This window comes from Phycomyces blakesleeanus (genome assembly GCF_001638985.1).
Source record: "Phycomyces blakesleeanus NRRL 1555(-) unplaced genomic scaffold PHYBLscaffold_6, whole genome shotgun sequence".
Classification (NCBI taxonomy): domain Eukaryota; kingdom Fungi; phylum Mucoromycota; class Mucoromycetes; order Mucorales; family Phycomycetaceae; genus Phycomyces; species Phycomyces blakesleeanus.
In genome coordinates, this window is record NW_017265139.1 from 2,306,341 (window position 1) to 2,331,130 (window position 24,790).

Here is a 24,790-nt window from a genome sequence, read left to right on the forward strand (position 1 = left end):
TGTACCCTATAGAAAAAAAATAGGCGATTTTAGTGAATTGTTGCAAGTTTTCCGGGGTTTAAAGTGTCTTGTAGTTGAGTTTTAATTAAGCACCAATTTCTCTCTCGCTCTCTTTTATATTCTACTTTTTTTTTTTACCCCACCATGTTTTTTGCAGTCAAAGCAAAACATCTTTTTCTTAGCTTTTTCAACCCATTACAAAACTAAATACCATGTTATTCAAATCTAATGGCTTACCAGCGGTAGCTTGGGTGGGTCCTAAGCGGTAACCAGGACGGAATTTTTTCATCTTATTTGAATTCTAGTCAGTCTTTGTCTCAAACGACGACCCTCCTGGAGATCTTCTTCTGCTTGTCTTCTGATACGTCCAATCCGAATGACGCGGGTGAACCTTACAGGTATAGTCCCATCATATCTTAAATTGTTAAGTATATGTCGGAAGTTCAGGACAGCAGCAAGATCGCGATTCCACAAACGATGCATAACCTCTGACCCGTCCATGTTCTCCAAACAATTTAGATTGGTACATCTAAAAGGACTTGTTTCTATATTTTTTCACAAGGTCTAAAATTATTAAAAGTCTCTAAAAGGAGCACACTTAATAACTATGAAGGCTAGTATTAATAAAATACGAATCAGCAAAGTTGACAAAAGAAAGCAATCCGGGAAGAATTGACAGAAAAATATATGCATCAAGTACAATTTGGTTGTCAAGATTGCTCGCATGCTCATTAGAAATCTCGGTAGATTTAGAGAATTGCAAGGAATCTGTCTTCTTGTTTTTCAAAAGTATGAATCAGACATTACAATGTTAACACAAAGCAGGTTTATACTCTTTGATTAAAAAGAATCAATTAAGCAATATACATATCTTCATCAATATCATAGTATCTAGAGAATAGCCTTTTTTTTAGATAAACAATGTAAAAAGTATCACATAAAAATAGATATATGTATATCATTTAGTAACTTTATAGCTTAAACTGTTACTAAATATCATAAAAAATAGTACTTCTTCTTTCCATACTTCTTTATATTCAACTTGTATTATTTTGATCAATAAAAACTATAAAATTCCAATATAAAACCGTGTATTTGTTGAACCAATTATAAGAATAGATATACCTAAAAAAGGTATAGATTTGCCATATTTAGAATATTTGATTGGATTAGATGCAAAAATAATTTGAAATCCAACGAATTCTATTATCCAAATTTGTTATAAAAAGGGAAATATGTACCTAAAAATGGTATAATTTTGCTACTTTAAATGATTTTATTGGATTAGATAAAAAGTAATTTTAACTCCAATAAATAGTATTCGCTGTAAATATTTTTAATTTACTAAAAGCCAATATTCTATTGGCAGATATTACAACTCCGCGACAGTAGGAATTATACGGACTCATATAAGATATACGGGACCGTATAATTCCTACGGTCGCGGAATTGTAATGTCTGCCATTTACTACAGTGGTAGTAGTCTTGAGTTTATAGTTTATACGCTACAGAATCATTGTACCCAATTTGTGGGTTTTTTCATAATTACATCTCCGAATAGTTGGTTTTAAATACTTTAATTTCAGTACAATGTTTAAAGTTGAGACTGATATAAAAGTTGGATTTTCTATTTTATTTTAGACCAATGAGAGTCCGGCTTTACACAAAAAGCAAAAAAAAAAAAAATTAATTTAATTTGGCTACAATAAATCCAAATTCCTCTTAATCTCAAGTAAAAACATTGAAACGTAGCACTAAAGAACCCCAGATATAAATCGCCGTTTTTATTAAATGATTTTTGTCCAGTCACAATTTGTAGGAGATATATACTATTAAAAGAAAGGAAAGAGAGTAGCGATTTATTTTCTCCTCCAACACCCATACTCTCCGTCCCTTTTTTTTTTCAACCCTTTTCATAAAAAAAAAAAAGATTAGCAATGACATTGGGAAAAACCAACTCGATTCCCAGTGCTGATTGTAGAGAGTGGTCAGAATTTGACCACGGAGGAATATTCTGGATGGCACGCTCAGGAATGAATGCCAAGGAGATATCAGATCTTATGAACCTTCCCTACGAAACTATCAATGACCTCATCACGCGAATGGAGCAAAGAATGAGAGAAAAGGCAGACCTAAAGCCCAAAAGACTACCCAAGCGTCTCTAATGTGACAAGAAGCACTTTTAACGCTTGTAAATGAGTTATGATTACAATTATGCTTATGCACATATCACGTAGTTTACTTTATTTTATTCGTTGTAATAATTAAATTACCCCAATTTTTGTACAATGATGATATTATATATATATATATATATCTATTCTTTCTTGAGTAAAGAGAAAATAACTCTTTTGGCTCTCATGTAGATGAGTGTGTATGTCCGAATGGAAAACGCGCGGTCTTATTTAAAGTAAAGCGTGTTTCTCTGTGAGGATATATTTATTCTTTGTTGCATTTTAGAAAACCATTTATGCTGTTGTTATACAAGAGTATTTAATTTTACTTGGATTATTTAACAGAATACTTATTTGAAACAAAACATTTTTATTTTATTTTATTTATTTATTTTTAAAAAAAAAATCTAGTCTCTAAAAAGGCATTAGTATATTCAATTAATTTCTGCAAACATTTAGCTGTAATACATACACAAATGCATGTAAGCTAAAATTCAATCAACAATGTTGGAGTAAATTGAAACATATTACTATGTCATATATATATTTCAAAGTTTTAAAGCCATTTTTGGTTTTATTATCAATAAAGATTGAATCGATTACCCAATGAGAGCTATATTAAAGCCAGCGCGTATCATAAAAGTATACTTTTTTTTGCCGAGTGAAGTCTAGAATTGTAATATAAAGCCTCAAGAAAGAGAAATGAAGATTAGAGAGATTTAACCCAATACGATGGCTTTATTTTTGGCAGAATTACATAATATACGTATATATATATATATCAAAGGCATGACAATTGCATTGGACTAGCATTTAAGCTTTTAATACCTTTTCTTTTCAACATTATATTTGTTTATTTGGCTTTATAAAATACAGGCTTTAAATGTAGTATATCAAGTTTTTCTTTTCTTTATTAAAAAAAAAGTAGCTAGAGAAGGTATGTGGCTTTGGCCGGAGCTTCTTTAGGAAGGTGAAAGGGTTAAACACTTTGAAGGTCTCAAAATATTTTAACAAGCTTCTCTAAAGTAATTCTGAAAACCTTATTCAACACTGTATTTATAAAGGAATTGATGTCCTTTTCGCGCGTAACTAACACGTATAAGCTTTTATCTTAATACTTAATCTACAAATCATTCTTGTGTTGGATAAAATTGGAATCGTTGGTCTATATATATGTTGAGAGAGAGAGAGATGTAGAATCAAATGGTATAGTATCGATTATAAAAGGGATTGAAGAATACTATATTTCATTTCACTCAGTAGTATTGGTTTGTTCAATAAGAATTTCAATAATATAAAGAATAATTGGAATATATATATATATATATAGTAATATTAACAAAATGTGTGAAAAGCCAAATAAAGAAAGATGATGATATAACCAGTAAGGTTAATGCTTGATAAAAGCAAATGTAGGGATCAACCTAAAGATACGAGAAAAATCAAGGGAAATGGAGAGAACTCCAAGTGAGGTACTAAATTAGCTCCACAGGTGTAATCGCGTGACTATTTGGATATGGAAGACTCTCTGAAATTCTTGATGGCTTCTGTAACTATGTAGGTACCAGGCAGAAGAAAGAAAGAAAAGAAAGAAAAGAAAGAAAAGAAAGAAAAGACCTTGAGAAATTCTAGTGTCATAAATTCATGGCTGGATAAAGTTTCTAATGATACATATTTAAATTAGTGATAAAAAGTCATCTGGGAAAACAGTTGCACAACAAGAAGCCGAGATCTATATGGTACTTTGCGACAAGCGCTTCAACTTCAAAATCTGTAGTTGGTAGGTTAAAAAGATTTTTTGAGGCTTTATATACCCATATGTTTTTTCTGGGATGATTACCCACAATCGTACGTAACCTTTTATTATTCCGTTTCTCTCAAAAAATCTTAGAATTGTGCTCCAGAAAAGAATAGTAAATACCACACCATATTTAGACCTGTGTTAGACAAACATCTTGTACAGATGTAGTTACAGCAGTGGTAGATGAAAACCAGTTTTCTCCCAGTGTTGAATGTGAGAAGTATGAACGACACACTAGGATCGCTATGAGTGGCTAATAGCTTAACATACATTTCCATATTTCAAAACAATATGCCAAAGTAGAGGGAAAATTTAAAGAAGAGGATACTTGTAGAAAAACTGGTTGCGGGATAGACAGTCGCACAGTTCGAGGTACTCTGCCAATATTCCAGTTTCAGAGAGGGTTCTTACACTAGCACCAATATTTTGAGATTTGTTATCACCTTCCAAGATAGAAACATTGTCTGAAAAAGGACAATTCCGATGGTTGCGGGTGTACGGATGTTTTGAAGAATGACATGGGTAACCCAACTAGAAGAGAGAATGCGGGTGCTTTGAGAAGGGTGTGCTATTTAACCACCCAATCGCGTCAAAACAAAATAGATGCACCAAATGCAAGCAATTCTGATTTATGTTTATCTTGAGTAGCTACCAGTCCTATTGGTATAGCACATAGAGAACATAGAATATATGTAGCTTACACATATTTGAATTGTGCAATAAGAGTGTATTGCATGTATCAATATAAGCCGCTTTATGGTTTTCTCGGTACTGTTATACTATTTAACAGTCTTTTTAATACAGTAAAAAAGAAGTATAGATTAGATATGTACAAATATGCGATGAATAGTTTGTAGATATATACATATATATCGGAAAATGTCGCTTATTGGTATGCTTGAGTATTTATAAGAAATAAGAAAAGAAAACGCATTATGTTTAACCTCAAAACCTATTTATAAAGCCTTGTGCTTTTGGCATTATTTTACCTGGAATTGTAGGAAATCCAAGGAGAGGATAAATAGAATAGATAAAAAGAAAAGAGGATATTAGGATATCTGTTACTTCCCAATAGAATCTTGAGAAAATCACGGATTAATATGGGTCCCAGTTTTATTTATTCGAGAACCATCTGGATGTGGTCTATCGAGATTGTACTGTGTATCTGTGGTAAAGTATTTGAGAATATTACTAGATAAATGTTTAAATAAAGCTCTATTATAAGCCTTTTATTTTCTCTGAAATAAATTTATCATATCAATTGTAGATTAGATGTAGATTAGAAGATTATATTTTCTAATACGCAATTCAGCTCTAGACTAAAACTAATGGACAGGGTTTGAAACATGCTTGGTTTGTGTGCGAGTTTTTATAGCTTTTTTTTAGTGCATTAATGAATTCATTGGTTATGTAACAGTAACCCAGTTTATTGGCTTGATTGTAGGCTCAAGCAAATGACACAATACATGTCATTACACAGTAGATATTATATAAGCATTGGGTCCAATCACTCATTCATAAATTGAATTATCATAATACAAGAAACTATGGTACTTTTTACGGAATTAAAGCCCTAGAGGTACATTCTAGCTACTTGGCTTGCATTATGCTTATAGATCAATATAAATTGAGTCAGAAATGATATTCTCTTTGATTATTTTTGGAGTGAGCATTGGTTGTACGCCTGTGGGATGTCTTGTTATTTCTGTGATTATCACCGAAACCTTTTTTTTTAATCAACGAGATCTCGTGGGTTGTACCTTTGACCTTGGATGTTGATATTCAACAAAACGAGTAGATCAACCGTACCTTTTGTTAGGTTAGCTAGTAGACATGATATGCACAAAAGAAACCAAACACAGGCATCAGTTTGAATGATGTGTATTCTCTATGGACAACCGAGAATACCTATATATATATTTGTTTATTTTTTTACAAGTCCACATTCGAGTGTATATAATGATTAAATTGCACACACACACACACACACACACACACACACACGCGCACACTTAAGTACATATACATATATAGATGCCCATATATATCTTTAAAGGCTCTATACAATTCTTTGTGAATTTCAGAAAGAATAAACTTGATCGGTTGGGTAAAGGTTGGTTTAAACTTCAGTTTTTAATTTACACACGCTGTGCAAATATATATTTATATATATATATTGCATTGGTTTGACTCACGATTATTACAATTCTTTATTGTAAAATTATCCTGTTTGGATAGATTATCAGCTCAATTAAAGGACACGATATTTATAATATAATATAAAATAAGCCAATAATTCAATTCTCTCCGGGGACGAAAAGACTACTGAGATCAAAGATGAGCTTGAACGACCTTTCTAAAGAATAAGAGAGATGGGGACTGGCTTATGTGTAAGAATTACCCGAATGCCCGGGTAATATCAGCCAGAATATCTTTTTGGTGGTATTATTTGTATTTAATAAGATAGGCCTCTACGGTGCTTTCTACAATATTAGCGGTATTTTATATCCGACCTGACAAACCTTGGTATAATTTCGGGGATACCAGTAACAAATATGTACATACACAACCATTGCATATATATATATATACACCCGGCTTAGGGTGAAATTGACTTACTTCCAACTCCGCCATGACTTCTTTCTATGCAAGAAGACCATCCTCTATTTTCCTTTTATTTTAATTCTGTAATCTCTCTAATAAAACAAATCACAATGCCAAAGAACAATAAAGCTAAAACTACCAACTCATATTATAAGACAACAGATTTCGAAAAAGGAATGATTATTGGAAGATATAAAGAAGGACGTAGCTCCTATGAGATTTCACATGCAGAAGGCATACCCCAATCAACTGTTTATCGTATAATTAAAAAATACGAGACAAAGAAGACGTGCGCTGAGAAGGAGCATCCTAGGGCCTCTAAGAAGCTATCACCACGGGAAATTCGTTATTTGAAGTTCACCGCAAAAAAAAATAGACGCGACACATTAGCTACCATCACGCGCAGTGTTAAAGAGATGCATGACATCTCAATCAGTCAAGCAACAGTACGCAAATATCTGCACGATATGGACCTTCGCTCTTGTGTTGCTGTAGCCAAGCCTTACCTAGATGAAGCACATAAGAAGGCACGCTTGCAATGGGTTAGGGAGCGAAAAAATTGGAATGATGAATGGACATCAGTAATCTGGAGTGATGAGTCCAGATTCACCCTTTTTCAGAAAGGTGGACAGCAATATGTTTGGCGCCAACCGCATGAGAAGTATGACGATGACTGTCTGGTACCAGCAGTGCAAGGGTTGGGTGGTTCAGTATCAGTTTGGGGATGTATTTGGGCAGGAGGTGTTGGCCCACTAGTTATATTAGATGACTACATGACAAAAGAAATGTATGTCCAGACACTGAGGGACAACTATCTCCCATTTCTTGCTGCCCTTCCTGACAAGGACACCACCACCTACCTTCTCCAAGAAGACAATGCCAAGCCACATAAGAGCAAGTTGGCGGAACAGTGGAAAAAAAGAAACGATGTGGCTATCTTACCATGGCCTGCAAAAAGTCCAGATTTTAATCCAATTGAGAATATGTGGAGCTACCTTGATAACAAGGTTAGAGATAGAAGACCCCAGCCTACCACGCTAAAAGAACTGGACGTTGCTTTGTTGGAGGAGTGGGCAGAAATCACAGCAAGTACTTGTGTGAAGTTTTGCCTGAGCATTAAAGATCGTATGATATTAGTTAGGAAGAAGCATGGAGGAGCTATTAACTATTAAACCTCCATCAATTTTTAATATAAATAAGCAACACATATTACAAAATCTTCCATTCATTTTTTGTCTTTAAGGATCATGTCTTTGAGAACTTATTTAACCTTGAAAAACAGAGGTGTACTTCTTTGATTTTAGCGGAGTTGGAAGTAAGTCAATTTCACCCTAAGCCAGGTGTATATTGTTATTAATAATGCTATCACTTACCAAACTCTATAACCAACGCAATCTACAGGGTCTATATGCGATTGTCTAAATTATTCTAGAATGCGCAAGTACTGAAAGAAATGGTACATTTTTATCCATTTAAAGACAAAGCCGAAATTACGGAACTGTTTTGTTGCCTTTATATATTTTCTAAAAAAGATAGATTGTCTTCAATATATATATATATATATAATCAAAATAGGTACTTAAAAACGAGTAACTGATTAGGCTACAAGAAAAAGAAAAGAAAGAAAGCAATAGAAAGGTGTATGTGCCAACTAAAGAGATTTTACCTTTGGGTTGAGTCATGGGTCTTATTGAAGTAAAAGGAATATACTAATGGAATGCATGCTTTTTTTTTTGGTATTTTTTGATATTATCTCCACCATCGAATGATGTTTCTTCTTTTGGTAACAAGAAAATACTTCTTTAAGACTCTCAAATAAATATACATATGCTATTCACAAAACAGTCAATAATATCCATATTTATTACTTTTATTTCAGCTGCTCTGCTTGAGATTAAATCGATATTCTTTATATGAATTCATATATAATTAAACTTCAATAATTGAGATTCAAGTCCTGGATACTTAACCCCTGAAGGCCCTAGAATATGTACCTTAAAATTTTGGTGATAGCGAACATAAGACTCTATTGATATTTTATATATCTAGCCTTACTTGATATGCTCCATATAAAAAAATGGTTCTCAAATATAAACTTGCATACATATACATTCAAATACACATTTATAGAGTCCTGTTACACATACTGCCAGATATTCGTATAATATATATTATACAAGAAAATGTTAAAGAAGTTTGAGAAGAAAATAAAATATAGAACTTTTATTTACAAGAACGACAGAATCTATCAAATGTTTGTAGATCTACAAGATGTATACATTTATATACATAAAAGGAAGGGAAAACCAAGGTTCCGAATAACCCGCCAAGACCAAACGAACCGATGAGTGTTACATATCAGCCTTTGACATACCAAAGAAAAAGAAAAAAGAAAAAAGAAAAAATCTCCAATCGAAAGCAAAAATTACTATACAAAGCATTCGATGGATTCACAATATAAAGGTAAAAAATAAAAATAAAAATAAAAAAAAATTCGATAATAGAAAATATAGCTTCAATCGTTTATAGAATCTCAAAAAAAAAATCTTGTTCTGACACTGTAAATCTTTCTGGGATTTACTGTTTTGGGAATAAACTGCCAGATACAGTTATAACCTAAACTTCTTTAAACTTGTAAAAGACATGTATTTATTAAAGAGAACTATTGAATTTCGTGTAAAATTGATACCTATAGGCCAAATGAATAAAAGCCATATACGTACATAAAAATACTTGTAAATTATAAAGGAAAGAAAGAATATATATATATATATATGTTAGTGAATGAATTAGTAAGAATGAGAGAGAGAGAGTGTGTGTGTGTATGTGCGTGTGTTTGTGTCTGTTTGTGTCTGTACACACACACATATATATATAAGGCATAAAGTAATAGTAATAGTAATAGTGGAAATGAAAGTGAAAATGAAAATGAAATTGAAAATGGAGTAAAATAAAAATGAGTGTTAAAGAAGAAGAAGCAAAAAAAAAAAAAGGGGGGGGGGGGGGAGTACAGGGACTTGACTTGAAAGGAAAACATAATTTAAATAGCTTGTTAAGATGTATCGTCTTCGTTCATAGCATATCCATCTGATAATAGTGGTGAGTCTCGATCACTCAGTGATTCGGAAAACGTGTTTCTGTTGGTTAATCTTGTGTTGCATGACTCATCTTCTTCATCATCATCGTCATTATTGTTGTTGTGATTCTTTGAAGATTCTCGGTCGTCTTCCACAGACATTGTACCAGCCGCAGCTGTAGCACTATCTGTCCTTTTACGAGTGATCTTGGCGTAATCTATATTTAACAATAGGCAAGATTATAAATAAAGAGTAGGTTGTCCTGACTACAAAACTCACGTAGTCCACATGCATTGCATAATGTACGTGCACCATCGGGACCACGTCTCCACTCTGGAGTCTCTGAAATATTGCATGAATGGCATCGTCCTTGAAAGGTTGCTCGTTTCTAGTAAAGCCAAGTTAATTATAGGCAGGTATACATATATATATATTTATATATATGTATATATTACCCCACGTTTTCTTTGACGAATAGAATGTAGTGACATTGGTCCATTTCCCAAAGGCAACAAGGCACCAGCACGTTCAGAAGGACCGCCAATTTCCATAGCCTACAATGCAGGATCACACATTCAGGTAAACTACTTGGTGTAAAAATTCTAGACTTACTTGACTGGTCCCAGCTCGACGTCGAGAATCAATACCATGGGCCCGAACATATTCTGCCGCCATTTGGTGCTTTCTTAGTCGTAAGAGGGCATTCAGCACCTGGTTTGCACGACTGATCATATCATCCAACCAAGGTCTTGTGTGTTCAAGGTCGCTTAGGTAATATGGGTCTGATAGTCGAGATTTACGACGGACCATATTCTCCCCAAGGGCACTACAATGTCGAATGACCTAATAATGTAAACAGTGGGTATTCAACCACATCAAGCCACTGTTATGTCTCTATGCTTCTTCTTTTTTTTTTCTTTGGCTTACATCGTCAATATCGTTCTCTACACTTCGAGATGCGACTGGGGAAGGAAGTTCTTGAGGACTATTAGAGGCATACATTGTAGGAAATTGAGGGAGAGAGCGTTGTCGGTGATGGTGGTCAACAGGTCTATTAAAAAAGTAGTCTCTAGTTTCACTGTGGGTTGATGAAGGAGACCAATTTTCGGGATGGTTCGGTGGTGAAGAAAAAGGAACTTGATGAAGAGTTGTTGCTGGAGGTGGCCATGATCGACTAGGAAGGCTATCGTCTATAGTTGAGATCGGTGGTAGGCTGAAACGATCGTTCGTAAAGGTATTTCTGCCGCTACATAAAGAATATGCATGTATGTATATACATATATACATATATATATATATATATATAGAGAGAGATGTGTATATAGGTATGTGTAGGTATCAAACTGCTTTGAATATTAAATTGGATTGATAGCTTACAGTGGAGGATCCATAGTGTATAAAGAATGAATATGATAATGATATTACTAAGTGTATATATAAATATATATTTAAAAATTATTAAAGAAAAAATAAAATAAAGAATAAGAAGAAGAAGAGCCACAAATCTAGAGAACAAAGAAATTAAAGTCAGTGCGTTACTTAAATAAGAAAATCCACAATTCTGGTAGCCTGATGGAAAAGGGAGGGGGTGGGGATAAGCCAAGGTGTTGAGATTAAGATCAGACTAAGAATACAAAAATACAAATATATATAAAATTGTCTCTTATCCATCAGAAGAAGAAGAAGAAAAAAAAATTACTTCTACGTCCGTAACACAATCTCTGACTACCCTGTATTTTTTGACCTATTAAAAATACTAGTCAACTATAAGAAAGTATATCTGTATATTGTCTATATAAATTTTACGTAATCTATTACAGCTATATATATATTATAATAAAACTTTGCAATACACAAGGCGTATCTTATCACAGCTTCAATAATAATTCATATTAAAATATTCATGGTGGTCATAAATTTGTTCTTTTTTTTTTATAAAAAAAATTATAGATATGATGTCCCAGTGTTCCAGGTATCGATTGAATAATTATTGGGTGACGGCGAGTGACTCATTCCAGATGGACCTGGAATAAAAGGAAAGGAGGTATTCGATGACGAAGCAAGGGAAGAGTTCATATGATGAGGTGGTCTGGCTGGCGGCGCTACTACACTGCTGGCCAATGAATTATTGCTCGTAGTAGTCTTTGGTGTAATAGCATCCAGCAATATGTCGCGGAGCCGAAAACATTGACGTCGTCGCTTAACAAAATAAAAAGGTTTGGATGCCATCGGTGTCGGATAACTCTGGCGAATGCTATCCATAACAGTCTCGACTTCCTCGTCAGAATCTACATAGTGCTCGTCAGATACTACAGGCTCAACAGCAGAGGGCGTTGTGGTCGTGGATATAGTTGCTGTTGGTAAAGGTCTGGTTGGTGGAGGTTTTATTGGTGTCACTGCCGTAGGATTAGACCCGGTCGAGGCAGGTCCAGCTAAATATATACATATATGTATATATATACAACAGATACATATATGTGTGTATGCACAGTGAGTTGTCTTGTGAAATTAATAGAGACATACTTTGAGGCCGACCAATGGATTTCTTCTGATAGGCAGCAAGAAGTACGTCGTAAGGTTGCGATCGGTTGGCCACTGCTCGTTTGGCTCCCATAGAATGACTTTTGCATGTCAACGATCGAGTACAAGGTGTATTGTTCTGTCCCTGAATTACACCACACTGCTTGTCAAGATCCAGAGGAGCTTACACAATAATACTTATTATCATCTTCTTCAACAAATACAATGTAATACCTTTTTGCTTTGGTGTAGCTTTCTTTTGCTTTTCCTTCTTCTTCTTCTCTCCTAGATCAACTTATCAGTATGAGCTGTGTTCAATAACCTCTTCTTTTCTTCGGGTTTACCTTGGACGCCCTTTATACCCTTCTTTTGCGCCTTTTTATCTCCGGTCTTTCCAGCCTTGATTGTTTTGCCTTGTGGTTGCTTTTCACACACCTGCAGATGTTCACTAAAGCTACTTGCCAGCATTGGCCGCTCGCATTCTTTGCATTGAACTATCACCTTGTCTTCTTCCATTGGTAAGGCCCCAAATGCCCTTTGATCTTCGGTATCAAATGCGAGAGTACTTGATACCGATGGATCTGTAGTCCGACTTTCCAATGATCCCTTGATCTTCTTCCAGCCGCCTTCTTTACCTGGGGACAAAACTCCTTCAGCTTCATCCCCTGCTGACCGTTTCAATGATTGTACTTGAGTCCAGTCATCTTGTTCCTGAAATACGGTCAGGATAGTGGGTGTGACGTGCTTGGACCAGTCCAAGGCACCCTCCGCTTGCAAGACAGGTTTGGACAATGCAGCAATGCCTAATGGGATTTTTTTTATCCGCCGCATCCAATAGGTTTACTTGATGATGGACAAGAAATAGACATTGATTGGATCCTTCTTTCTGCCTTTCTATCTATATATCTCTTTACACTCCAGGGTATAGTATGTACTCTCATTTTTATCTCTTAAATACATTATCCCTCTCTTCACTTCATTGTTAGACTTGCCTGTCGTTAAACGGTCTATCTTGTTACTCTTTTGGCGAAGAGTTGTCTGTTGCTCTTCAGTCATGTCTGAATAAGATGAGTCGAGTCATTTGGAAATCTCATTAGACTAGATGCAATTATATATATATTTATTTATTCTTTTATATATACTTGCTTGATTTCTTTGTTGCTGTGCTGTGAGGTAACATTTTGTGTGTATGTGTGTGTGTGGGGGGAGGGTGTAAGAATATACGAGCTGTGGTGTTTATGATTAATATTACAACTATGTTGTTTAAATAGTGATAGTAATAATTAACAGTAATAGTAATTAATAGTAAAATACAAAGTTGACTGTGTTATCTTAAGCTGGTTTTTCCTTTCTCTTTTCCTTTTCCGTTTCTTTCTTTCTTTCTTTTTCTTTTTTTTTTAAAATATATATATATATATCTATTAAATGTATATCTTTATATGCTTATATGCGTATGTGTGTATATGTGTATAATGTATGTGTATATATTTTTATATATATATTTATGTATATATATATATATATAGGTGTATGTTGTATAAATATATATATATATATATATATTGTATATATATATATATTTGGGACAGAATGAAATGAAGGGGAGTTGGGAAAGTTGCTTGTAGAGACCAGAATCCCGCTTTGAGCATAAAATCAAAATCGAGATGAGAAAGACTACAAAATGATGACGTGTAAAGTGTGATGCTAACAATTTTTGTAGACTATCTGAGAGTGAAACAAATGAAATCGAGCAAGGAAATTGGGAGAGGCCCTTGATTGGACATCCTAGACTTCTAGAAAGAACAAGTCAAATGGAGCACAGACTGCAATTCCATTTGAAACAAAGCAAACTCGGGTACACATATTGGAATCAATACGATGTTCGTGTCAAACAAAACTACCAACAATAACACCTCTCTGCTATTTTTATTATTATTATTAATACAGCTTTTATATATATATATATATATAATGCTCAATTGTCAAATTTAAATTGTTGGACATTCTAAAGCTCACCTAATCTCCATTCTTTCAAAAGTACATCAACATGTAAAATAGAATGAACACAAACCTTAATACTGGCAGCCCTATTATTCCAGCTACTTCAATCACCTTTATTTGTGTATTCACTGTAAGAAAAAAAAAGAAAAAAAAAGTGATTTTCGACTAGCATTTAAACCACAAGACACAAAAACAATGCCAATCCATAATGGTAGTAATCAACTAGTAGTTGTAATTATAAGGTAAGATGCCGTTTCGTTTTGTCTCCCGAGATTCTTCAACTATGTTTCAAGCTGTGAATGACTTTTATTTTTTCTCGAGTTTATAAATGAAGTTTAATTGTTCCAAAGAGCGTAAAAACCTGTAATAGTCAGTTTTTTGCATGAAACACATTCCATTATGTTTTGATTAAACGCTCGTTTTTTTTCTCTTGTCAAAGTGTGTCAGATAAAGTTATTTGAATAGCTCTTCAATACAGATAAATGAAAATAACAATAACCTTATTACATGTCTATTAATGTAAATAAGCTTTGATCTATGTCTACATATAAGTAGACTGTGGACAATGGAACAGAAGTGGCGAATATGTCTCTGTATCTGAAACTTTTAGTAATTAATCTGACAAGATATAGTCTCATGAGTGTTTACATATTTCTTTTAACGAAGACTAAACATGCTAGCTTAAAGTCTTTCTGGCACACAATACAATCCGCTTCAATAATTTTACTTATAGAAGCCATCAAATATTGGGCAGTATCATAATTTTTCTTTATATGTATTTCAAAAAAGTGGCAGCCGAATTGATCCCAGTTATTCAACACACTTCTAAAACCAGCAGTATGAGAATACGAGACTATATACAACATTATATTTTCTCTGTTTGTCTTTTTCAGGGCAGGCAGTAAATGCCCTCCTAAACACTTAAAATGCTGTTAATTCCTGGCTATAATAAGCGACCCCAAATATGTATAATACTTCCAAAGACTTCCCGAGAATATGAAAATGTATTAAAGGCTACTTTGTAGACTCGCTTTAAGAGAAATACAAGGTAGAATGGTATTCCCAGCAGGTCTGTATTAAGAAGAAATAGCCGTACTGTACAAATAAAGGATAGTCCATTTTTTCAGCTTTATTATTTTACTTTCATAAAGTAGAGAGGTTTAATACGAAAAGCAAAAAAGAAAGGAACAATAATAAATTGAAAAAATTGGCTCAAATAAATTAGCCATGGTAACATTGTTGTATTGAGTAAATATTTGCTCTTTCTTTATTTTATACTGTATAAAGATCCAATTATTTAAAAGGTGAGCTTAGAGCTAATTCTATAATCAACAAATGATAAAGAGTATTTCTGGTGTAGGGACCCGATTCAAATGTATTTAATTAGTTGTGGGAGATTTATAGATTGATGGCTTCATAGTTTTGTGCATATTACCTTGTCTTAACTCATTCTCATATCAAATATATGTAAGATAGACACCAAATACAGCTTTCTAAGCACTAGAAATAAACTGTTGGTTCTTTGTGATATCTTGTATCCCGTCTCTCACAAGAGTGCTATTATGATCTCAACACAGTGTCAGTCCATATTTTGCCTCGAAATTAACAGCAAAAAAAAATCTACTGACTATAACACGCGTAAATGAGTTTGATGAATTAAAGCTGAAAGAAGAGAAATGGCATTAAGGAAAATTCTTAATAAATAAATATTTGAAGGCTGGTGAATAAACAGTGAATACACAGCAGTTTAGCTACCAAAAGAAGTACGTTAGAAACTACTCTATAAAACTAATTTTTTGCTAGCCACTGCTAATATTGGTTACGGCTACCGTAATAATCTGATTTACCTATGCTATATTTAGGAGTTTATATATATATTTTTAAAAGAAAAATATTATAAAATATAGGATATATATTGGGGAAAAAGGTTTTTTTTTATTTTATTTTTACAAAGTACGATCAAGTCTTTATATTAGTGAAATTTAGAAAAGAATCTGTCCACTTGGGTAATTTACTAAATTCCCTTAGAACACTCCTACTATTAGGTGGGCTAAGTCGGTACATGTCTTGAACCAAAGCCAGCCAGATAACATTAACAATTTTCTATACCTTTAATTTTTGCCAATGTATTTTGATGATGATAAAAAAAAACATAAAAAAATGACAAGGTCTTTTCTAATCCCGTTGTTGTGACAGCCAAACGGTGGTGCACCTTTAACGATGCCCCTTCACTCTTAACTTGGTGCAACATCTATTTTCATCTAGTGCGACTTCACTTTCACTTTCTGGGAACACTACTGATATATATAATATTGTCAGACCAAGCTTTGAATTTTTTTTTGATTTTTTTTTTTAGGTTGATCAAATCTTTGTTAAATTGGCTTTTTTTCTTAAATTCTTTAATTTTCTTTCTCTCTTTTCCAACCTCGATTTTCACTTTCCTTTCCATGAGAGCTGCTTGGGTCCTTGGAGCCCTGTGCCTGGTGTTTAACGCCTCGCAACTAACAACGGCATTGCCCTTGTTTGAAATTCGTGAGTCTTGGGTTATCTGCTTTACATATTTATTTATTTAAATTTACTAACTTGAATACTTAGCAAACGATTACGATCTTGATGGAGTTGCATGTCCTCTCAAACCATCTTACGATGCTGTCTGCCCTCAACTGTGTGTTACAGATCTAGCAAACTGTCCTTCTGGTCTGGCAGCAACCTGCGCTACAGGCCTCCAGTTCTGTGGTGACGGTACTTGTCAAGAATCATGCGAAGGAATTGCCAATATTTGTCAGTGTGGTGATCCCTCGCTCGCTGCAAACTATTTTGCCTGTGCTGCCGGCCAACTGATTAATATTACCCACTTTGATCCCACCAACAAACTCACCCAGGCCCGCACTTTGTGCGGTCAAGCTGCCGGAATATCTAATACCGACGCTATTAATGTTTGGGGTACTTTCGATACCCCTTCTATCTGGGCTGAATGTCCACCACTTCCCGAACCATACTTCAATTTTACGGAGCCTATGTGGATCGCTGTGTGGGCACTGATGGGTGCTGAAGCAGCAATCCTCTTGTTCTGGTATGCATACAAACACGTTCGAGAAATTCGTTTCAACCGTCTTCTTGCTGAATCAGTGGCATCCGGTGCAATCAACGAAAAGGCAACAACAAAACTTCCTAGTGAAAACGACAGCACCAAAGAAAAGTCCTCCTCAATTCAGGATATCAACACTGGTACTTCGGTCAATGAATCTGAACGTCTTCATTTCAGAGGATACGTCACAGATTACTTTGGCCTGTTTGGTTTTGGTTCTGTTGTGGTCGTTACTCTTCTGTTCTTCGTCTTTATTGGAATAATTGTGGGCGATTATTGTAAGTTGATTGATCTCCATTGTTATAGCTTTAAAGAGAAACCCAATTCTAACGTTTGTACTCTTCATTTATTTTCATGTGTTTGTGTGTCACCCCATAATAGACGGAACAGTAACAGGAGTAGCTTTTGAAGTCTTTTTGACATCCGACTTGTCATCCAAGATATTTTGCGCTGTTTGGCATATTGCTGCTACCTGGTTTTGTGTTGTGATGCTCTTCCGCAAGACAATTCGAAACTACTTTAGAATCGAGTCATTCCCCCATACCAGTCCTTATGTACAGGTAGAGCGTCGCCAGGCTGAGGTCGTCTTCCTTGAAGATGATAGCAAATGGCTCAAGAAACTCCGTGAAATCGAACAGCGCGCAGTTAAACGTTTGGGGTACATAAAATTTTCTCTTTCAAACTTGTTATATTCTATAGATTCGGGGTTTTAATCATCAATTATAATTTATTTATATGTATTGATCTTTGCTTTCTTATTTTTATAATGTAGAATGGATATAGTTATTGAAACTTGCCCTGTGCATCTTACACCCAACAATCTCCGATACTTTGAGTATGAGTGCATGCGTTATGTATTCAATGCCACAAGCATGCGCTTCGAGCCCTATGAATTTGACCTTGGATCGACGAACCGCAAACTTCAAAGCTGGCAAGATGGTCTGACATCCGAGGAAGCCCATCAACGCCTTGGTTTACTGGGTTCCAACCTTATCAAAGTATATGTACCCACTGTTTTAATGGCCATTATCCAAGAGTAAGTAACCTTACACAACAAAAGGGTGTCCGAGTACCACAGACCCCAAATAGGACAATCCAATCTTAACCTCTTCGTTCTATTAGGTTTAGCTCCTTTATCTATCTGTATCAGATGATGTGTATGTGGGTTTGGTAGTAAGTATCCATTTCTATGAATCGAAGCGAAGTTATCTACCAGTCCTTAGTTCCTTTATATACATATAAAAAAGGAAATGGCTCTAAAGATAACCAATCGGATCAAATGCTAATCATGCTTTTATTAGTTACTTTGCCTATTACAAAATGGGTCTCGTACAGACTGGTATCATTTTATCTGCTGCCTTTATTCGAGTCATCCTCAGACTACGTGCGGAGCACCGTATCAAGGAAATGGCTGAGACCGAAACAAAGGTTACCGTACTCAGAGACGGCATTTGGAAAGAAGGTGTCTCAAGCGCTGATCTTGTACCAGGCGATGTGTTTGAAGTCGAGCAGCATTCTGATGTACCCTGTGATTGTGTACTCCTCAGTGGTGCCGTAGTTGCAAATGAATCTTCTCTGACTGGTGAAGCCATGCCAATCCGCAAATTTGCGATCGGTGTGGACGATAATGACTATGAACCCAACGGATCCAGCAAAGTCAATTCTCTTTTTGCTGGTACAACAATTGCCCAGACAATGCCCACAACTGTAGCAGGAGAGTCTGTGAACCGTGTTCGCGCATTGACCCTCCGCACAGGTATTGCAAGTGAAAAGGGTATGCTGATCCACAAAATCTTGTTCCCTGCCCCCGTCTCTTTCATCTTCAATGAACATCTCAAGGTTGCCATATCTATCCTCTTACTCTGGGGTGGTCTTGCCTTCAGTCTGGCTGTCTACCTCATGGGTCGCGGTAACATCACCAGCTGGTTCTATGGCGTGTTTGTCATATCCGAGATCTTCTCTCCCCTCTTGCCTGCTGCCTTTACAATCAACCAGTCCGTGTGCGCCACTCGTCTGAGACGCAAGAAGATTCTCTGTATTGATTTACCCAGAATCAATCTTTCCGGAAAAGTCCGCATCTTCTGCTTCGACAAGACCGGCACACTCACCCGAGAAGGCCTTGAGTTTTATGGCGCTGTAGCCCACACCACCAGCGCTGGTTTTGGCGAACGCCATGAAAATCCCTCAGAAATAGAACAGACCCTTGCACGCGGTATCGCAACCTGTCATGCTGTCACGAAGGTCGGCGATCAATTCATTGGAAACCCAGTCGATATTGAGTCTTTCCACGCCATGAAATGGGAGCTCTTCCCTCCCGCCGACCCCTTGTACCTTGACACCCTCATCAGCCCCGTCTCGTCCCCAGCCGCTGGAGCCACCTCATCGCCCGTTCACGTATTGCGGCGCTTTGAATTTGTCCATGCTCGTGCCTCCCAGTCAGTTGCTGTGCTTGATCCAATTACTGAACATGTTCATGTCTACCTAAAAGGTTCTTTTGAACGCGTTAAGCATCTCTCACGCTCTTCATCTGTCCCTGCTGACTATGACCAAAAGGCTGCTCAGTACGCACAAAAGGGCTGTTATGTCCTTGCCATGGCCCATCGCGACCTCGGTGTTCTCGGTAAAGATATTGAGATGGAAGATATCAAGACCATGAGTCGTGATGCTCTTGAGCAAGACTCTGATTTCTGTGGATTTATCTTATTCCGTAACATGCTCAAGCATGACACTACCGATGCTATTTCCCAGCTCAAGGGAGGTGATACTCGCGTAGTCATGATTACTGGTGATACTGCTCTCACAGGTATCTTTATTGCCCGTCAGTGCGGTATGATTTCCCCCAACCAGCAAGTATTGCTTGGTGATGCTGTAAATGGATCCGTGATGTGGCATGATGTGGACTCTGGAGAACGCGTTAATGTCGATCAGTGTCTCGAAGAAGATCATCGCGAAAAACATGAAAAGCAAATTGAATTGGCAATTACTGGACGTGCTTTTGAACTGTTAATCCAGCGTGAAGAAATTGGAAAGTATTTATTGCACACTCGTGTGTTTGCTCGTATGACACCCACCGACAAGGTAGACTGTGTTCAACTTCATATGGAAAAGGGTGTTACAGCCATGTGTGGTGATGGTGGTAACGATTGCGGTGCTCTGCGTGCCGCACACGTTGGTATTGCCCTGTCTGAAGCCGAAGCTTCTATTGTGTCTCCTTTCAGTACCAGCAACCGTTCTATTATGCAATGTGTTGAATTGCTCAAACAAGGTCGTAGTGCTCTGGCCACTAGTTTTGCCAATTTCAAATTCCTGATCTTTTATGGCGAGTGTATGGCTTTCTGGGAATTGAGTATGTTTTACTTCACTGTAATTGCACCCCAGTCTTCTTGGATTACCATCGATGGTTTTATTACTACTACCATGACACTTGCGATTACCCAGGCTCAACCTGCTGCTGTTCTCGGTCCGTCGCGTCCTACTGCCAAGCCTATTGGTGCTTACACACTTGGATCCGTGCTTGGTGTTATTTTTATCAACTTTTGGTTCCTCGCTGCCGGTGTTGCTTGGCTTTTCCAGCAGGATTGGTTTATCTGTAACCAATTTGACGCGTCTGCAGTTGACTCTGCCAAATGGTGGTTGATTGGCGATAATTATGAGGCTGAGTTGCTCGTCCTAATTATCATGTTCCAATTCTTTAACAACGCTGCTGTTGTGAACTTTGGCTCTATTTACCGTCAGTCCTGGTGGCGCAATTATGTGCTTGTATTCATCTGGTCCGCCTTTTTTGTCAGTACCAGTTACTTGATCCTCGCCGATCCCAACCCTTACAGTTGCATTTTTCGTATTAACTGTGGTACGGCGGAGACATTGGTTGAGCTCGGTTACCCTGAGCCTAACTGGACAATCGACCCTTACAACTCTCCTATTGGACACAATGTCCTTCCTAAGGCCTTCCGTTGGAAACTGTGGGGATACGTACTTGCGAACAGTCTTGCCACTGTTCTCTGGGAACGTGTTGTCATGCAGCATTTTGGTAAAAAGTATATCATCAGACGCAACAAAACCAACCCTCCCAAGGACCGCATTCTATTTAAGCTTTAAGGTTGAGTAGAAATGGAACACAAACTACAAAAAATCATAGCTGGATCCAAATACATTTTCCATTACTTATTATTTATTATTTACTACTATTATTCTATATCTGTCGTATCATTTACCTTATTCAACCTTTCATCTATTTTATATTTATTGACTTTTCTTTTTTTTTTATTAAGTTTTCTTACCATTAGCATTTTTACTTCTTCTTTTAATAATAATGATAATAATAATAGTAAAAGTAATAGTAATTTATTTATTTATTTATTAATCAAATATCAACGTGAGCTTATCCATTGTGCCGTATCGTTTAATAATGTTTTTAAGAAGAAATTAATGATGAAGAATGAATGATGAATGATGATTTTAATAATATAATATGTCGTGAATTTATAATGTGTATTCTATGCGCCTATTTACCCGCAAAGGCATCTATATAACGATTACTTTATGACTTCTCTATCAAAGATTGATCTTATCTAACAAATCGCGTTTAGCCATCCCATTGAAATCTTCTATCTTGAGTCCAATGGAATCCGCAATCGTCTTTCTGACCCGTTCTCCATAATCTGCAAAATTCTCGTCCTCTGTCTGACTCTGAGGTAGAATGTACACAACCTTGACGGGTGTGATCCATCGTGTCATTCGATAAAAGCCATAGTACAAGAATCCCTATTTCAAAATTAGCTCAAAATTTACATTTTAGTAAAAAGATAAAGTGAATTTCTTGTGTATTTTTTTTTATTCACCTTTCTAGTATCCCAGTATGGGTCTCCCCACGCACGGTTATACCTAGAATTATTAAAAAAAAAGAATTCAACACAAAACAGATAACTCCTTAATATATTTCACGTATCTTTATATCAACTCATGATTTTTGAATTGTGTATAAATGTGACTTACTTTATACCAACCGGGCACACCTTTACACCAAGTTGAAAAGCTCCTTTTTGAAATCTAATGGCGTATTGATTATTGACACAAGTACCTTCTGGAAATATGACCATTGGATTAGGCCATGTATTTGGGTTCATTACGTGGCTTTTTAACCTATATTGCATATAAGTGCAATGTTAGAGATTATTATCTTATCCGTTTATTATACACTTGCCGTTCTGACAAAAGCCTGCGCTCTTCCATATTAGACCGGTCAAAGGTCATTGAATGCAAAAAATTCAATCCATAGTTTTGTAAGAAACCTAATGCACCTCCATGTCGTGCCATGACTACTGCATTAGGAAATCTATTTGCACTTAGAAGGATAAAATCTAGGTAGGATGTATGATTTGCCTTTTTTTAAGAAAAATAAAGACAATTTTGAAATGATCAGTCTGTTGATTAGGTCTAATTGTAAGCCTAAATGATTATTAAACTTACCACAAACACATGAGGCTCTGTCAAATGAGGCTTTTCACCATTGTATTCAACAACTGTACCAAGAGAAACAAGAATTGCTTTACAATAGTATTTGACTAGTGTTGACTAGTATTTTTTTGTGAATCGTAATGTATAATGAGTTAATTCATTCCTAAATCGAATGATCAAAATGACCCTTTTTTTTTAAGTGCATATGTATACTTACTACCATGTAATTACTGTTGGCTGCTACTGCTACTGGAAGTGTGGTAAAAAATGCTATACTGGCTGCACTCAAGGTTGCTAATCGCAAAGGAAACAAGATACCATAGCGTACTAATACACCTGGTATATCTAATATTTTTTGTAATAGCCAAGTACTCTGAGGTGGGTCACTTGCAAAACACTTTGCATAGTGTATCTATAAAGGGAAGCCTTGATCAATCAATAAACATCCATGTAAAGGTCGTTATTTAAAGATCTTCTTAATTTTTATATGTCGTAGTGAAATTTGCGTACCAATTGTTCTTGTGAATATATGCTCTTGTACAGTCTAATGTGTTCAAATAGAATATCAAAGCAAATAAATAACTTTTGTATTAAACGTAAGGCTCTCATATTCAAATACGACTGTTTTGATTCATGTATAACATTGACATCTCGATATCCGGTTTTTGCTTGAAAGATCTTCTTTATTCTATTACTGCCAATTGATGGAGTATCCTTACTCTGTTGGCAAACTATCTGATTCAGCGTATTTCTTGATATGTTCTGATGCGATAGTACACACAGAACTCTTGTCTGTGCCTGACAAGGGCACTTCTTGTAATAGCATTTTAAATATTGTATATACAAATAAACACAAGAAAGAAAGATTATACGATAAAAAAAAATTGATTCAACTGCAGTAAAAGTCAGATATGTCCAAAAAAGGTACAAAACAGTCATCAATTTAAATCAGCAATTTAAGACAATGGGCTGCATTTACAACGATTTTTTAGTACCTATTTTGAAAAATAATAAATCAGGATGATAATAAACGTATTTATTTGAGGGCAGTTGTCACCGTAAAGGCATCGTTTTTTTTGGGGATGGTTCAATAGGGAAGTTGATCGCAAAATATATTTCTCCGAGCAAGGCATTAGAAAAAAAAGAATCTGATGAATTAAGAATACTCAGTTTCAAATCAGCTTTCAATGGATATAGATTTATAGATCGGCGACATAGAGATGGCAATTAAAACACCTTTAAATCACATGTTAAAGAACAACCTTCTCTTTGAAAGGGGTTTCCCCAAAAATAATAAATAATAATAGTGTATAATCGGCTGACAGTAGAGATTTCTATGGTAGAAAACAAATGATATCTATAACCATGGAACCAAGGCGACGGTTTAATCTTCATGGATAAATTGTATTATATTATATTAGCGTATTGTATTATGTTGCCATAGTTACATCAAACCTTGTTTTCGTTTTCTGTATTTTGTGTTCTCCCTATGGCCGTACATGAAAGAAATGAATAAAAACAGAGTTTAAGGTATATCAACCTTGTTTTCTTTTTTCATTTAACATAAGCTTGGTTTCACCATATAAACCTTGTTACTAGAAATTAATCATATTGTGGAAATACATCTTGAGATATTTAATTTCAAATTAGCTTCAAAAACTTTAACCATAATTTATCTAATATTTTGCCGTTTGGAACGAAAAACATTTAATACTTACTTTGAAAACAGATTATTGAACCATGTTGTACCACCAAGCTATTGATAATTACGTACAGGCCATATCAGAAATCATTAATATACCCATAAAGCAATTCTAATATCATGCTGTTATATAAACCCCTTCTTAATATATATATATATTATTACAAACATTATGTACTACTACCTTACCTATATAAATAACTACAATATGGTGTGCAACACATGTACTTCTAAAGACCTTACATCTACAAAAACATCAATAACACATACACGCACACACCAAGGTGCCTTTACATCTAATAGTAATTTATATATCGTGTATACATAGATGTTTAACAGAATATACTTTAGACTTCCATGCATCAA

General features: G+C 35.5%; 6 protein-coding genes across 6 annotated transcripts; 3 read left to right on the forward strand and 3 right to left on the reverse strand.

The window, feature by feature from the left end:
- Positions 1-228: 228 nt before the first annotated feature.
- On the forward strand, positions 229-2,323 carry PHYBLDRAFT_180684 (Homeodomain-like DNA binding domain-containing transcription factor; the record flags this gene model as incomplete). The annotated part of the gene is made up of 3 exons (XM_018438352.1): positions 229-242; positions 306-398; positions 1,931-2,323. 3 exons carry the CDS (start codon positions 229-231, stop codon positions 2,163-2,165), a joined length of 342 nt encoding a protein of 113 aa, XP_018294491.1. The 3' UTR covers positions 2,166-2,323.
- A 457-nt stretch (positions 2,324-2,780) lies between these two features.
- On the forward strand, positions 2,781-4,232 carry PHYBLDRAFT_166418 (hypothetical protein; the record flags this gene model as incomplete). The annotated part of the gene is made up of 5 exons (XM_018435414.1): positions 2,781-2,816; positions 3,051-3,111; positions 3,505-3,558; positions 3,859-3,954; positions 4,138-4,232. The coding sequence occupies 5 exons, from the start codon at positions 2,781-2,783 to the stop codon at positions 4,230-4,232; spliced, it is 342 nt and encodes a 113-aa protein (XP_018294492.1).
- Positions 4,233-9,631: 5,399 nt separating this feature from the next.
- Positions 9,632-11,047, reverse strand: PHYBLDRAFT_59985 (GATA-type zinc finger transcription factor; the record flags this gene model as incomplete). Its single annotated transcript, XM_018440586.1, has 6 exons — positions 9,632-9,873; positions 9,936-10,044; positions 10,112-10,210; positions 10,269-10,499; positions 10,584-10,902; positions 11,034-11,047. 6 exons carry the CDS (start codon positions 11,045-11,047, stop codon positions 9,632-9,634), a joined length of 1,014 nt encoding a protein of 337 aa, XP_018294493.1.
- A 511-nt stretch (positions 11,048-11,558) lies between these two features.
- PHYBLDRAFT_186295 (hypothetical protein) lies at positions 11,559-13,232 on the reverse strand (the record flags this gene model as incomplete). The annotated part of the gene is made up of 4 exons (XM_018439216.1): positions 11,559-12,088; positions 12,180-12,359; positions 12,521-12,979; positions 13,091-13,232. 4 exons carry the CDS (start codon positions 13,230-13,232, stop codon positions 11,601-11,603), a joined length of 1,269 nt encoding a protein of 422 aa, XP_018294494.1. The 3' UTR covers positions 11,559-11,600.
- A 3,392-nt stretch (positions 13,233-16,624) lies between these two features.
- On the forward strand, positions 16,625-21,363 carry PHYBLDRAFT_76136 (hypothetical protein; the record flags this gene model as incomplete). The annotated part of the gene is made up of 5 exons (XM_018443125.1): positions 16,625-16,709; positions 16,773-17,543; positions 17,647-17,923; positions 18,038-18,301; positions 18,567-21,363. The coding sequence occupies 5 exons, from the start codon at positions 16,625-16,627 to the stop codon at positions 21,361-21,363; spliced, it is 4,194 nt and encodes a 1,397-aa protein (XP_018294495.1).
- Positions 21,364-21,819: 456 nt separating this feature from the next.
- Positions 21,820-23,548, reverse strand: PHYBLDRAFT_59989 (hypothetical protein; the record flags this gene model as incomplete). The annotated part of the gene is made up of 8 exons (XM_018440587.1): positions 21,820-22,029; positions 22,107-22,149; positions 22,261-22,407; positions 22,463-22,647; positions 22,735-22,839; positions 22,940-23,134; positions 23,233-23,266; positions 23,442-23,548. The coding sequence occupies 8 exons, from the start codon at positions 23,546-23,548 to the stop codon at positions 21,820-21,822; spliced, it is 1,026 nt and encodes a 341-aa protein (XP_018294496.1).
- Between the last annotated feature and the right edge of the window lie 1,242 nt (positions 23,549-24,790).